Source organism: Plectropomus leopardus, chromosome 9, assembly GCF_026936395.1.
Source record: "Plectropomus leopardus strain MGB_pleo_1.0 chromosome 9, ASM2693639v1, whole genome shotgun sequence".
Lineage (NCBI taxonomy): Eukaryota > Metazoa > Chordata > Actinopteri > Perciformes > Serranidae > Plectropomus > Plectropomus leopardus.
Window position 1 is genome coordinate 10,086,123 of NC_142184.1, and position 15,605 is coordinate 10,101,727.

At 39.1% G+C, this 15,605-nt stretch overlaps 3 protein-coding genes across 5 annotated transcripts in view; 1 reads left to right on the top strand and 2 right to left on the bottom strand.

The window, feature by feature from the left end:
* The window catches only part of pm20d1.2 (peptidase M20 domain containing 1, tandem duplicate 2), a 139,707-nt gene that overhangs the window by 39,625 nt on the left and 84,477 nt on the right, over nt 1-15,605 (top strand). The window contains exon 14 of one of the 3 annotated variants that reach the window (XM_088081939.1): nt 10,371-10,586. The exons of the other annotated variants lie outside the window; for them this stretch is intronic. The gene's annotated coding sequence lies outside the window, so the exon portion shown is untranslated. Of the gene's footprint in view, nt 1-10,370; nt 10,587-15,605 lie in introns of those variants that run through there. 3 annotated transcript variants of the gene reach the window in all.
* LOC121947404 (uncharacterized) overlaps nt 1-15,605 on the bottom strand; it is a 51,630-nt gene that overhangs the window by 23,265 nt on the left and 12,760 nt on the right. The window contains exons 12-19 of the mRNA XM_088081464.1: nt 11,545-11,669; nt 11,330-11,453; nt 11,064-11,246; nt 10,315-10,447; nt 1,583-2,250; nt 623-1,375; nt 392-423; nt 8-243 (exon numbers count right to left, since the gene is read on the bottom strand). Coding sequence (XP_087937590.1) covers nt 8-243; nt 392-423; nt 623-1,375; nt 1,583-2,250; nt 10,315-10,447; nt 11,064-11,246; nt 11,330-11,453; nt 11,545-11,669 — 2,254 coding nt within the window. The remainder of the gene's footprint in view (nt 1-7; nt 244-391; nt 424-622; nt 1,376-1,582; nt 2,251-10,314; nt 10,448-11,063; nt 11,247-11,329; nt 11,454-11,544; nt 11,670-15,605) is intronic.
* LOC121946481 (acidic mammalian chitinase-like) lies at nt 2,217-5,781 on the bottom strand. The gene is made up of 8 exons (XM_088081941.1): nt 5,245-5,781; nt 5,094-5,150; nt 3,941-4,106; nt 3,413-3,537; nt 3,198-3,321; nt 2,930-3,112; nt 2,668-2,784; nt 2,217-2,530 (listed from the first exon to the last, which is right to left on the bottom strand). The coding sequence occupies exons 1-8, from the start codon at nt 5,502-5,504 to the stop codon at nt 2,384-2,386; spliced, it is 1,179 nt and encodes a 392-aa protein (XP_087938067.1). The 5' UTR covers nt 5,505-5,781; the 3' UTR covers nt 2,217-2,383.

The following is a 15,605-nucleotide window of genomic DNA, read 5'->3' on the forward strand; positions in this document are numbered from 1 at the left end:
GGGCTGCCGTTGTTGGAGCAGGAGTTGTTGGGGCTGGTGTTGTCACAACAGGAGTTGTTGGTGCAGGAGTTGTAGGGGCTAGTGTTGTGGGAGCAAGAGTTGTAGGAGCTGGTGTTGTGGGAGCGGGAGTTGTAGGGGCCACTGTTGTTGGAGCTGGAGTTGTTGGGGCTGGTGTTGTAGGGGCTGGTGTTGTCGGAGCAGGAGTTGTTGGTGCAGGAGTTGTGGGAGCAGGAGTTGTAGGAGCTGGTGTTGTGGGAGCAGGAGTTGTAGGAGCTGGTGTTGTGGGAGCTGGAGTTGTTGGAGCAGGAGTTGCAGGGGCTGGTGTTGTGGGAGCAGGAGTTGTAGGGGCCGCTGTTGTTGGAGCAGGAGTTGTTGGGGCTGGTGTTGTCACAACAGGATTTGTTGGTGCAGGAGTTGTAGGGGCTGGTGTTGTGGGAGCAAGAGTTGTAGGGGCTGGTGTTGTAAGAGCAGGACTTGTAGGGGCTGGTGTTGTGGGAGCGGGAGTTGTAGGGGCTGGTGTTGTGGGAGCAGGAGTTGTAGGGGCCAGTGTTGTAGAAGCAGGAGTTGTAGGGGTTGGTGCTGTGGGTGTGGGAGTTGTAGGGGCTGGTGTTGTGGGAGCAGGAGTTGTAGGAGCTGGTGTTGTGGGAGCAGGAGTTGTAGGAGCTGGTGTTGTGGGAGCAGGAGTTGTAGGGGCTGCCGTTGTTGGAGCAGGAGTTGTTGGGGCTGGTGTTGTCACAACAGGAGTTGTTGGTGCAGGAGTTGTAGGGGCTAGTGTTGTGGGAGCAAGAGTTGTAGGAGCTGGTGTTGTGGGAGCGGGAGTTGTAGGGGCCACTGTTGTTGGAGCTGGAGTTGTTGGGGCTGGTGTTGTAGGGGCTGGTGTTGTCGGAGCAGGAGTTGTTGGTGCAGGAGTTGTGGGAGCAGGAGTTGTAGGAGCTGGTGTTGTGGGAGCAGGAGTTGTAGGAGCTGGTGTTGTGGGAGCTGGAGTTGTTGGAGCAGGAGTTGCAGGGGCTGGTGTTGTGGGAGCAGGAGTTGTAGGGGCCGCTGTTGTTGGAGCAGGAGTTGTTGGGGCTGGTGTTGTCACAACAGGATTTGTTGGTGCAGGAGTTGTAGGGGCTGGTGTTGTGGGAGCAAGAGTTGTAGGGGCTGGTGTTGTAAGAGCAGGACTTGTAGGGGCTGGTGTTGTGGGAGCGGGAGTTGTAGGGGCCACTGTTGTTGGAGCTGGAGTTGTTGGGGCTGGTGTTGTAGGAGCTGGTGTCGTCAGAGCAGGAGTTGTTGGTGCAGGAGTTGTAGGGGCTGGTGTTGTGGGAGCAAGAGTTGTAGGGGCTGGTGTTGTGGGAGCAGGAGTTGTAGGAGCTGGTGTTGTCAGAGCAGGAGTTGTTGGTGCAGGAGTTGTAGGGGCTGGTGTTGTGGGAGCAGGAGTTGTAGGGGCTGGTGTTGTGGGAGCAGGAGTTGTAGGGGCTGGTGTTGTGGGAGCAGGAGTTGTAGGGGCTGGTGTTGTGGGAGCAGGAGTTGTAGGCGCCGCCGTTGTTGGAGCCGGAGTTGTTGGGGCTGGTGTTGTGGGAGCAAGAGTTGTAGGGGCTGGTGTTGTGGGAGCAGGAGTTGTAGGAGCAGAAGTTGTAGTGGCTGGTGTTGTGGGAGCAGGAGCTGTAGGGGCCGGTGTTGTGGGAGCAGGAGTTGTTGGTGCAGGAGTTGTAGCAGCTGGTGTTGTGGGAGCAGGAGTTGTAGGGGCCAATGTTGTGGGAGCAGGAGTTGTAAGAGCAGAAGTTGTACTGGCTGGTGTTGTTGGAGCAGGAGTTGTAGGGGCCAGTGTTGTGGGAGCAGGAGTTGTAAGAGCAGGAGTTGTAGTGGCTGGTGTTGTGGGAACAGGAGTTGTAAGAGCAGGAGTTGTAAGAGCAGGAGTTGTAGGGGCCAGTGTTGTTAGAGCAGGATTTGTCGCGGCTAGTGTTGTTGGAACAGGAGTTGTAGGTGCTGATGTTGTGGGAGCAGCAGTTGTAAGGGCCACTTTTGTGGTAGGGAGTTTTGTTGCCTTTGTAGTCAGAAGAGTGGTAGTCGTCTTTGGGATTGCAGTCGGGACAGTGGCCAGTGTCATGGTTATAACAGGGGGATTTGATGTCATGGTTGTTATGATTGGTGTATTTGGAGTTGTTGTGATAGCAATGGTTTTTGTTGTGTTTGAGGGAATAGTAGTCATAGGAGTGAGGCCAGGAAAACCTAAAAAGGTCAAATAAATGTTATAATTTCTTTCTTGCACTGTTATATTATCACATTACCCTTTCTGTTAATGTTATAATTGCCAATACAATTCTATGCCAATGATGCTGATAGAGATGATCAGATATACTTTTAAAACCTCCACCCCATGACAGGATAGGATGGAAACAATTCAGATTGTGTTACCTGGAACCAGGAGAGTGTGCAGTTGGCTGATGAAGGGGTTGTTTCCCATGTTACAGAATTTTCCGCTAATGTCATCCAGGTCCAGAGACCAGACAACGGCTCCTCCAAAGTCATTAGTCTTTATGTAATTAGTCTGAGAGGACGAGAAAAAAATATCACTAGTTGAAATGATATTGATAAAATAACTGTTGTACTAAATTTTTGTACAACCAAGAATTTGTATAGGATTCCAGTAGCAAATACTTAAGTTTGAATTAAACAGATGATTACCTTGGTATCAATGCTGTCTTCATTGTCAAATCCAACCCATTGATTTTCTGCAACCGCATATGGAACTTTCTGATCAACAATAAGCTGCGGTGTAATTCCCTCAAGGTAAAGGCAGATCTGAAAAGAAGGGTCCAATGTCACATTAAGATGAAATTTATTCCTAGAGACAGAATATTACACACCCAGAACAGTAAAAGCATTAGAGCAGCCTCTAATAAGGCTATTGATATAAATTAATTTTATTCATAGCCTGCAGTTTTACCTCATAAGAGGCCCAGAATCCTTCTTCACCGGTGTAGCAGCCTTCTTCACCGGGACCACTGGCTGGTGCTCCAACATCACTGGATGCAGAGGAGAGGTCAAAAGCTCGCCCATATGCTGCAATCCCCATGTTTAACTTTTGTGTGGGTACTCCCTGGTCCCTCCAGTACCGCATGGCAAAATCCTGTCATGTAGAAAAGTAAGGACTTAAAATGAGAAGATATCTCCAGAGATGTTAAAGGTCTTCGAATGTGAATCCCCATACTTACAGTGTTCAAGTAGGTTTGATTTCCAGTGTCCTGGGATCCCTGGAATAAGGGGCTGTGATGTCCAGTGACACTTTCCCAGGGGCCGTGAAAGTCAAATGTCAGCACATTGATGAAATCAAGGTACCTGATTAAATGCAGAAGACATCATATTCACCAAAATATGACAACAGCTAATTGTAATTATTATACTAAGAATTATATTAAATTTGTCTTACATGGCAATCTGTGCAACTTCGTAACTGGCATCGATGGTTGCTTTCTCAGCAGAGACACTAGCAGTGAGGATCAATCTGTCTCGATTAGTTGCTGTTCCCTCAGCGATAAAGGCCTCATTTAGCTCCTATAAAACACAGAAGTTTAAGTGTAAAATATATTTTCATCATTTGTCCATGTTATATGAATTCTTTATCTGCAACAAAAAAGATAGAACCTTTATTAATATGAATAAACCCCCAGTTTGATTATTTTTCTGAATTAACACCCCCCACCCCCGAAAAAACCAAAAGAAACAAAAACGAACAAAAACCCCTTTGGCATATATTATCAAATTAAGCAATACCAAAATTTGCTTTGTTCTCTCTCTCTCTCTCTCTCTCTCTCTCTCTCTCTCTCTCTCTCTCTCTCTCTCTCTCACACACACACACACACACAAATCACAAATCACACAAAACCCATAACCTTTCATATACAGTAATGCATATTTCTGACAGTTACTGTCACAAAACATATAGTCATGATCTGACCTTGCACAGCAGTGTGAATCTCTGTTTGTCCTGTGGTTGGCTTCCAGCTCCTCCAGGGTACCTCCAGTCAAGGTTTAGCCCATCAAACCTATTTGCTCTCAGAAGTGTGACAGCAGACTGGATGAATGCTGCTCTGTTTTGTTGTGTTGCCACCATTGTACTGAATCTGGTAAACATTTAAACAAAACAGTGTTCTCAGAACATTTAAGGATTTTAAGATCACAAACACCAAGTCCTGTGAGACCAGCCAAATGGGAAAATAGTCTAGTTTTTCACTTGTAATTATAAATAATGAAAATGAGTCTTGCAGTGATCCACATAACTATAATGTCATCACTGACCTCAGTATCAGGCTGCAATACATTTTGCACAAGTATTAGTAGAAGTGTAGTGGCAACATAAAAGTCTATGTTAAATTGTTTTATATGGACTTTGAGTTGAAATGGTATGAGATTTTCATGATGCTATCAGGGCTGCCCCTTGAAAGTCGGAGACTTGAATCATCAGTCGGGAGACCCCTCAGTCAGCAGATTGCTGTCTTTTCTTTCTTTGCAGTTTATTTCTGGGGATGTTTTGGTCCCAAGATTTTGCTGCGGAGTGAGTGCTCTTGACTTTCACAATACTCTGAGCAGCTGCGTTGATGCATACTGTCTCTGACCTTTGTTGATATCTGGTGTTGGCAAAAAAATGTTGCACAATTGGGATCTGTTGTTAGGTTGAAACCTTTTTTTTAAATGCAAGTATTTGTAAAACGTCTGGGAGGCAGTCAAGGAGGAAAGGAGATGCATATACATATTTAGATTCTCTGTACGGTTGTAGCCTTTTTGTTCAATACCACATACAAGCAAATGTACATGGTAATTTGACCATATCAGTTGTACACTGCCTCAGCCCTATATGGGCCTTAAGTGATTAATTTGGTGGCAATAAGATAGTAACCAAAGAGTAAATGCAAACATTTAGTGGTTTCCCAACATAAACAAATGTATTTTTTTTTTTAATGTAGGCCCTTACTCCACTTTCATTATGATGTCAGGTGAGCAAAATTAAATAGAGTCATGGCCAGGAAAATGCCAATATATTGAGATGTTGCATACACTTTTCTTTGCACTGATAAAAAAAATAAAATAAATTGCTCTTGTAAGTAACTTACTTTTGCGGGCTAAAGGTCAAGCCACCAACCGCCAACAGGGTTTTGAGCTGTGGATTTCTGTGGGGGCATAAAAGTTAAGTAATGATTATTTAAATATAAAAAATACAAAAATCCTCATCATTTGGCAATATTTATAAGCTAAAACACTGACCTTGTTTTGAGTCCATTAAAGGACTGATAGCGTTGTATGTCACTTTCTTTGCTGGGTACCAGTTCATTTAGGTTATTGATGTCAGAAAAGGCAAAGATCAGATGGGTACACTTGTCCGGATCAATATCTGAAACTGTGACCTTCCCATCCTCGGCTCTGTCTTCAGCCAGGCTGTTGTAGTAACACACCAGCTTGAGGGAAGAGGCTGAGACGTGGAAGAAAATCAGAATGGTTTTATATAGTTTTTGAAGACCATTCATACAATTTTTTTTTTATCACAATTGTTGAGGTAATGACATAATTTATCCTTCAGAAAGACTGTTGATTATGATTAATGCATGTTATAAACTCACCCAAATTGACGAGGATCAAACACAGACCTGCAGAGTGACAGACAGTTTAAAATTTAAAAAAAAAGAGAGAGATTGCTCTAATGATATTACAGCCCTGAACAGTTTAATAGAGTGAAATTTGTCCTTTTTTTCTGATTTCAATTACCTTATCTGTGTGGCAAACTATAAAGGCCCTGCTTGTAATTTTGATGGACTGACCCCTTAAGCAAAAAATAAATTGAGTAGTATGCCTTACCTGCTGTTAGAGTGAACCTGCACATGTTTTCACTATATGAAAAAGTATAGGAAATAGAAATAATGTTTAATATGCAGCTGAAAACAACAAATCCTCACTCTGTTGTATTTGTAGTTATAAAAAAAAGCATTTCAAGTTATCATTTCAAGATTTTTATTGTGAAGAAATGTTGCATAGCAGGCTGGTTATTGCTCAGCATAGTTAAACCATCTAAGCTAGCAATGCTTATTTAAAAATGTGTTAGAATACTGTCAGGAAATCTCAACTGTAAACAGAAACATTCCTCTTCCCAAAGCCATAATATTTTCATTTCATCCCCACTGGTTCACCAAATCCATAAAATATGTTAAGTTTAGCTTGTGTGAGAGATTTGGCAAGTATAGAAATATAAATATCTACAACTAAGAAAGCACTTCAAAATTGGTTTGTTCAGATCAGAGGAAAAGGGATACTTACAAATTTAATGATGAAAAAGCATAAACCGTATCTCTGTAAGTGACGAATGACTGACAGTTGTCTGGCTGTGCTGTTTTAAATTGGGTAGACTGCTGACAGGGTATGGCAGTTAACTGGGGTGTGGATAATTATGGTATCGTTGCAGCGTCCTAAACAATTGGATGCTGACGGAAACTGAAACAACAGAACAAATCACCTCATCACCTCCCTCTTGACTTTATATTAAAATTGTATTTACTGAAATAACGCCATGTTCACATTTCTGTCTGTCTGTCACTCTCATAGAGGGACTGAGAATCTTACAGTCAGCAGCATTAATGTGCACCACAGACAGTCAGACCCCTCAAAAACAGTTGATTTTGATAGATTAAGCGACGAATGAAAAAAGAACGTTTTCATCACTTCAACAACAATTCAGCTCTTTCTTTTTCACTTTTTTCGCATCGTAAGCTTTCAGTTTCTTGTAGTTGCCTGTGTAAAATGATCAAAGTGACCATAAAAAGAGAAATACTTGCCCATTATAGGACAATAGCACAGCAGTGATTCTATAGTACTTTTAGACATTTTTTTTTTTTCTTCAAGTAATTAGCACAAAGAGCAGAGATAATATGCTACAAAGATCTCCATCCAGACTCAGACCAGGGATGTGGCAATTTCATTGCCAATATCTTAAAACCTTATACCCTTACGACACCCCACGTTTAGGGTATATTTTGAGTCATTTAATTATACATTTGTGTTAGTTGCATTGTACTTTAAAGGGGAAAACAATCAATTTAATCAATCAAAAAATTTAACATACTCTCAATAGTAACAGTTGTTTTTCTCTGCCATGATGATTCAAAATGTGTGTTTTCACCCGCCTTTCCTGGCCATTGTTGATAGACGTTTTTTATTCAACAAATATGTTTAAACAACGTCATGGTATGATGTATGGTATGTCAAGTTAACATAATTGTTTAAAACAAAGTAACAATACATGCGCACAACAACAGGGCAACAATTAGAAGAACTGAGTAACTGCAGCATTCTTAAGGCACGCCTAATTGCACAGTAAAAATAAGTCAGCAAGAACAAACCATGACAAAGTTTTGCTTCAGTGACAAAGAAAACAATGATTGACATAATGAACGGCACTGTCATAAAATAAGGCATGTCTTCAGATAATGCCGTACACAACCAAAAGAACAGTACACACACCCAAATAGTTTAGAAACACCCATGTTCCACCTTGTTGTACTCTTTGTTCACAAACAGTTCTAATAAGCACTGTGTGTTGACAAACACTGGGTGGAATGCAGTACAGCTTTCTATTTCCGTATTGCTTTAACTGAATAAGCAAACTGACCAAAAGTAGTGCTTAAGCTATAAATGGATTACTATAAGGAATAGGTCCTTATAGTAATCCATCCATAGCTTAAGCACAGGCCCAGGGGCCAAGAGTGTCAGGGGGCCCCCAGACCTTCACTTGTAAAATGTCACTTAAATAAAGAAGTACAGACCAGGAAGAGACTCACCATGACAACCAACACACAGAAAAAGATGACAAAGAGATGCAAAGGAACTGCTCAGGGACACTAAAAAACTGCAAAATTGGGCAAAAAGACCACAAAGAGACACAAAATGACTACAAAGAGATACAAAACGACCACAAAGAAACACAAAATAACCTTAAAACCACAAAGTTGACACAAAATTACCCCAGAATTATTACAAAAAGGCAGGCAGCTACATGAAGACACAGTAAATGAGCTCAAAGAGACCAATGATGGAAGAGGTATGCAGTTTATTTACCTAAATAAATGTACTAATGCCACACTGTGTTAATACTGTGTTACAAGTAAACTATTACTTAAGTAAAAGTAAGTATAAAGTAACTAAAGTAAATAAAATGTACTCACGTTATTAAAAGTGAAAGTATATAATACAGAAAAAAACCCCAAAGAAAAAAAGGGAAAACATAATACAAAAGAATCTTGAAAGAAGTAGAAAAATACTTAAATGTTTACTCAAAAGTTGTCCATTAATTTTCTCTGTTGATTGGCTATAAATGAGAACAAATAAATGAGAACAGGAAATAAAGCATAGAAGGTGTGAAATATAAAATATAAAAAACCTTGAAAAACATGTGGGTCTTCAGCTCAGCCCTCAAAGGTTAGGGTAGATGTTTGGACAAAGTGCAGTGCTCTAAATGGTTGCTAGGAGGTGCACAGGCATACAGGGACCATGTTTTTTTTTTTTTTTTTTAAATGAAACAATCCCTTTTAAAACCCATGTCACTCCAAAAAAATCCCACTATAAAACCATTTTTTTTAAAATAGAATAAAATTATATAAGAAACTGAGGTTTAATAGGACCACCAACAAAGGAAAGGCAGTGTGAGTTTCAGTTTTTATGAAAAAAGACTTCGCTGGTCTCTGACACAGCTTTCATTATAGACACCTAAACTGAGCATTAACATGATAATTAATAAAAAGTTGTTTAACTAATAACCATGAATAAATAACAGAAGGGATTTATATTCGAAAAGGAAGGATCTTAAAATAAGATTAGCCTTGGCATGGCGATTAGGTTTAGACTGAGGTTATTTCTTAAATGTTACAGTCCAGCTTCTTGAAATCTGACCTCAAGATATCTGAATGAAAATGGGTACTGTGGGTACCCATTAGTCTCCTGTTTAAAGACATGCCCACTTTATGCTAGTTCCATGCAGTTTTTTGCTCTAATTTGATTCTTGACCAAAACAGTCTGGTAAGAATTGTCAATATGGACTTCAAAACTGTTTTGTAATGCAAATAATTGAATAGAAAAAAATGGGATTAATCATGATTATCTATTGAAATTATTATTGAAATTCTGTGATTAATCGCAATTTAAAAAAAAATAATTAGTTTGACGGTCCCAGTATGTATAAAAACGTGAAAGGCAGAATATTAAAAATATAAGTGAATTCGATAATCAAAAGAGAGAAAAACTTATGAGAAAAAATATCTAATTAATTAACCAAATATTTAACCCACAGAAACAAAACCACAAACACAGACACATTTTGTTCATCAGGGAGATTTATTCAGATAACAGAATCAAAAATATTTAAAGGCCTTCACCACAATTGAATGCTATTCTAAGTAAAGTGAGAAAGTGAGAAAAGACCTGCTTTGAGTCTTGTCTGAGCAGATCAGAAACCACTCAGTGCTTGATACATTTATTAATAGAATTTCAAAGTGGATTTTACTATGAGACAGAGAAGCAATTAAAGTCATAGTAGCTTTGTCTGTATAAGTTAGGACTGGCTGCTGAGTTTCAAATGAGCTTAAGCATTTTCATTCTTTGTTCTGGTAATCAAGCAATAAGATAATCAGTCCATGAAGTGATATTCAACTAGATATAACAAAAACACACCCACATAACAGAGTTAGATAAACTGACAACTATATATTGAGTGTTGATTCTGAAGAAATTCTAAATATATTAACTTTTGATAGACCCCTCCATTTTTTGATAAGCGGAAATATTAACACTCATGGACAGTGAAATAAATTATTTCCAACTCTCTAGTTAAACACAAGTCAAGGTCACTGTGCTAAAAACTTGCCCTGATAAGCAAAATTGCAGGTGGCCTATCCCAAAAGCGCAGTTGTAAAAACTGCCAGGGTCTTCAGTGTTGGGGAAGAATCCAAATTGCTCTCCATTACAGGGGTCAGAGGAGGCAGTTGTAGGTGCTGGTGTTGTGGGAGCAGGAGTTGTAGGGGCTGGTGTTGTGGGAGCAGGAGTTGTAGGGGCTGGTGTTGTGGGAGCAGGAGTTGTGGTGGTGGTGGTGGGAGTTGTAGATGCAAGGTCAGGATGGCCTAAAGGAACAATAGTCCAATGTTGTGTTAATTGCTCTTAAACCCTGTATTATCATCATATAATATTTTTATTTATTACTGAGCAACAAGATTTCTTAATTAAAAGAGCACACATTTGCACTCTGCATAATAAATTGTGATTTGGTCAATTAAAGGTTATTGCATTAATGTTGATCACCTGAAACCAGGAGAATGTGCAGGTGGCTGATGAAGGGGTTGCTGCCCATGTTACAGAACTGTCCACTGGTGCCATCCAGATCCAGAGACCAGACAACGGCTCCTCCAAAATTGTTAACTTTAAGGTAACTGACCTGAGAGGATGATGAACACAGTACTTAGAAAGCTGATGTCATGGTGGCAAGTTATGTATTTGACCAGAGTGGTGTATGACCAGTTGTTTGTTCAGAAATTATTGAACAATACTTTAAATTAAACAGATGATTACCTTAATGCCAAGGCTGTAGTGGTTGTCAAATCCAACCCACTGATTTCCTGTGGTGGCATATGGGACTTTCTGATCAGTTATCAGTTGGACTTTAACTCTTTCAAGATAAAGGCAAGTCTGTAGAGAAGGGTCAGATGTCATATTTAAATTTAATGTGTTAACATCATCAGATATGTGACACAACAAATACAGCAATTGCTAATGATAATAATAATAATAATAAGAAGAAGAAGAAGAAAAAGGAAACACAAAGCAGTAAGATACAAGTTGTTTTAAGAAACATAAGGTAAGAAAATGGATGCAAAGCACTGAAACAGGAAAAAAACAAAAAAACAAAACTGATACAGGTAAAAGAAATCAGTATATGACTAATAAATCAACATCGAGTCAGAATTAAATTTAGCATTGGCATAAGCTGGCCAAAGAATCTGATTGTCGAAAATGAAGTAGGAGTTAATTATATTCAGAGCTTGCAGTTTTACCTCATAATAGGCCAAGAATCCTTCTTCACCAGTGAAGCGGCCTCGTTCACCAGCACCATTGGCTGGTGCTCCAACATCGCTGGATGCAGAGGAGAGCTCAAAAGCTCGCCCGTATGCTGCTAATCCCATGTTTAACTTTTCTTTGGGTGCTCCCTGGTCGCTCCAGTACTGCATGGCAAAATCCTAACATGTAGAAATGAACAATTAGAATGAGAAGACATCTCTGAAGGTGTTAAGGGTGTTAGAATGTGAATCCCTGCACTTACAGTGTTCAAGTAGGTTTGATTTCCAGTGTCCTGGGATCCCTGGAATAAGGGGCTGTGATGTCCTGTGACACTTTCCCAGGGGCCGTGGAAATCAAATGTCAGCACATTGATGAAATCAAGGTATCTGATTAAATGCAGAAGAGATCACATTCACCAAAACATAACAACAGCTAATTGTAGTAATAATACTAAGAATTATATTAAATTAGTCTTACATGGCAATCTGTGCAACTTCGTAACTGGCATCGATGATTGCTTTTTCAGCAGAGACACTAGCAGTGAGGAGTAATCTGTCACGGTTAGTTGCTCTTCCCTCAGCCACAAATGCCTTTTTGAGCTCCTGTACAACATCACAAAACTTTGGTTCAGTCTTATTTAAGTGTTAAATATAATATTTTCATACAAGGCATATACAGAGATGCATATTTCTGATAGTGTCTGTCCCAGAGGAGAAATTTTGACCTTGCACAGCAGGGTGAATCTCTGCTTGTCCTGTGGTTGGCATCCAGCTCCTCCGGGGTACCTCCAGTCAAGGTTTAACCCATCAAACTTATTTGCTCTCAGTAGTTTGATAGCAGAGCGGATAAACTTTGCTCTGTTTCGACGTGTTGCGACCATTGCACTGAATCTGGTGAATATATGAACAAACCAGTGTTCACAAAAGACATAAAGTATTTATAAGAGCACAAACACAAAGAACAGCTCATAGTATAAGATAATGTGGCAACGATGAGCTTACAGCCATTACCATGTTTTTTACTCAGCTAAAGCACATTTTGTAGAAGTACCAGTGGAGTAATGTAACCCTGAAGTAACCCTATGGTTTGCAACAAACATCTTTACTACATTTCATTACATTTTTTTGGGTGACTTTCTCATATGAAAAAAATAAAATACAAATAATTTAAGTAAAATATTTAAATAAAACACAAATGTATTTGGAGTTTGCAGATATCAACAATATGGACAACCTTAAGTACACCTATTTGTGTCATTTTGTTTTTCCAGCAACTGCAACTACAATGTAATGACGTTTTCTGCATGATTGAATCAGGAATTCACTTTACTTTAAGTAATCAATATCAGCACCTTACTTTGTTCTACATCATATGTACAAAACTCTCCACCATGCATGCTGTGCAAAGCACAAAAATAAGTGAGCAGAGCGAGTTTCGTTGTCAGGAAATGCCAACATGGGGAAGTGATGCTTACACTTGTCTTTGCAATGACACAAAGAAGGGCTGAAACTTATTGTGAGTAACTTACTTTTTTGTTTTAAAGTTTAAGCCACCAACCGCCAACAGAGTTTTGAGCTGTGGATTTCTGTGGGAACACAGAAGTCAAGTCATAATCATTAAACAAAACTGAAAATTCAGCATCATATCCACAATATTTATAAACTAAAACACTGACCTGTTTTTGAGTCCATTAAAGGTCTGATAGCATTGAACGTCAGTGGCTCCGTTGGGGACCAACTTGTGTTGGTTGTTAATGTCAGAAAAGGCGTAGATCACATGGGTACAGTGGTTTGGATCAATATCTGAAATCGTGCACTTTCCATCATCCACTCTATTTTCAGCCAAGCTGTTATAGTAACAAACCAGCCTGGAGGAGGCTGCTGAGGAAGAGGCTGTGACAGGAGGAAAATCGCAATGTTCAGTTATACATCAGGTTTATCAAGATCCTTGTTTACCAATAATTGTTGACTTAATGACATTATTTTATCCACTAGCTAGACTGTTAATTACAATTAATGCATTTTATTATCTTACCCAAGCTGGTGAGGATCAAACAGAGACCCGCAAAGTGACAGATTGGTCAGTATCAGATTAAAATGAAGTTCAACAGTTAAAAAAACAAATTAAAAAAATCAAAAGAAAGAAACAGGAAAACAAAAAAGTTTTCTCACCCAGTCTCACTTTTTTCTAAAAAGAGTTAGTAGTGAATTTTCTAAATGCAATGTGCAATTGGTAAGCACCCCAAACCAAATCCCATTCACTCTCACTAATCTGAGAAACAAAAATGTTTGTAAGCAAAGCAAAAAAACATTTCTTTATTGCTTGATGCCATTTGACATTTGACATTTTGTGATTTGGATGGACTGACCCTTTAAGGACTCAGTAACTTGAGCAGAGTGCCTTACCTGCAGTCAGAGTGAGGCTGCACATGTTGTCACTGTATGGATGACAACATGTGTTGTCACTGTATGGATAAGCAGAAGGAATAATAACAAAAAAAGTTTGATATTGGGCTGTTTATTTCATTAATATGTTTGTCTTAGCTTTAGGTGTCAAAATTGAAAACTGATAAGTTGTGCTTGCAGTTAGAGTTAGACATGTCACTCAGAAAACAATTTGGATTGTAATTAGACAGACTATAATGAGTGTATCATTGATTCTTTATTTAAAAATTGTCTCCCAGAGCAAGCTTTGAATTAACCTCAAAAGTGACTCACATTTTTCAATTATAAAATATGTATGTACATATAATTGACATCAACAGCCGGTTGAATCAGGGCCAGTCCACTGTTGTGGCAGGGGTTTAACAGTCCTGTGATGGTAAAATTGCACAGTTTATGCCCAAGTATTTTTGCATTTCAAAGACACTGTTCACCATCATATGATGCAAATTTTGACCCTCTCTCTACGATCTATGATCTTTTTACTTATCATCATCAGGGAACTGAGTAAAGATTCAGCCTGTGATCGAATAGCATCTGGAATCATTAAAGCAGATCGCTCTAACACACATTCAAAACTTTAAACACACTGATGTCAGAAAGTTGGAGAAAAATGTAGCAATAAAGCTATGAATTGTCAAAAGTAAAGGAAGTGGGAAGGACATGGTGCTTAGCAGTAGCCCTCACAGTATTCTTCTAACCTTGAAATTGTCTCACTGAAGGTATAGTAAATTAGAAAACACACAAAAAGACAATTATTTAGCAATAAGTCAGAGGGATGGAGCAGGAATAGCAATATACAAAGCAACAACGAATAAATTAATGAAAATGTGGTTTAATAAAATCAGAGTAAAAAGGATACTTACAAGGTAATGGTGAAAGAACCAAACACTGTCTCTCCACTGTGACTGATGTCTGATGGATGTCTGGATGTGCTGTTTTAAATCGTCTGGACAGCTGACAGGGTGGGGTAGTTCACAGGGGTGGGGATACTTACTGTAATGTTGTAATGTCCAACCAGAGTAATTGGATAATGATCGAAACTGGGGTCAGTGGATCTTATTCACCTCGCATTTTTGACTCTCAGTTCAAATTTTGGTCACTAAAATAGCAGTGTTCATGTTTGTCTGTAAAGGAAGTTCTTGAACTCATTTTTGGTTTAGTTAATCTTTATGTAGCCAGAAAAAAAATCTCTTGAAATTAAAAATATTTTTTTCAAGAGTGCCACAGTCAGCAACATAAGTTACAGACAGAAAACATTAAAAAAATACAAAGTCAAAAAATGCAACTCCAAAACAAGCACCAAAAAAAGAAACAGTTACGAAGACCGGCTAAAATAACTAAATAAATACATGGGAGAAAACAAAAATAAAAACAAAAAAACAGTAGCCCAACAACCACATTTTAAGATACTATAAATAGCAAGAGTTGTTTCAGCATACTTAGTCAAGAGGTGAATTTTCACCTGTAGTTCCTGGACATCATTAAAACAATTAAGTTGTGACATTTAAATTACAGTAGTTATTAAAGACAAAGCAATAATTAATGTGGAGAACAAAGCTAGAATTCGTGGAAATGACCAACAGCGTTGTTGTGATGTAAGGCGTATGTAATTACACAGTGGTTAAAAATACATCCGCACAAAAGTTTCTTTTCAGTGACAAACAAAGCAATAATTAACATAATAATCTGCACTGTCATAAAATGAGCCATTTACTGAAACAATGTCGTTCAACAATAGACAAATAGGACACACATCCTGACATCTGACATCTTGCTGTTATTACTCTTTCATGAAAAACAGTACTGTGTATCTCAAACATTGGCTGAAATTAAATGAATTTGCTGCTTTGCGATGTGGACCAGTGCAACTTTCAGTGAATGGCAGACTGACCAAAAATACTGCATAACTTGCTAAAGGTTCCACTCTTGTGATCTTGTGAGTAGACAATCGAGAATATGTTTTTAAGTAATGATTTAAAGTAGCTGTGTACAATCTTCTGAGCATATTGTGGATTCAGAGTCTGATTCAGGTTGTCTAGTTCGGTTCTCAGCATGGTGACTGAGCCGACGGCTAGCACCTTAATCTCCTAAGTC

What these genes read in the sequence shown, in the direction of transcription:
- LOC121946481 (XM_088081941.1), bottom strand. Translation starts at nt 5,504, where the DNA reads ATGAATGGTCTTCAAAAACTATATAAAACCATTCTGATTTTCTTCCAC. An exon ending in ATCAAACCTACTTGAACACT is followed by an intron (nt 3,113 to 3,197) that starts GTAAGTATGGGG and finishes TCTACATGACAG; the next exon opens with GATTTTGCCATGCGGTACTG. An exon ending in AAGACAGCATTGATACCAAG is followed by an intron (nt 2,531 to 2,667) that starts GTAATCATCTGT and finishes TCGTCCTCTCAG; the next exon opens with ACTAATTACATAAAGACTAA.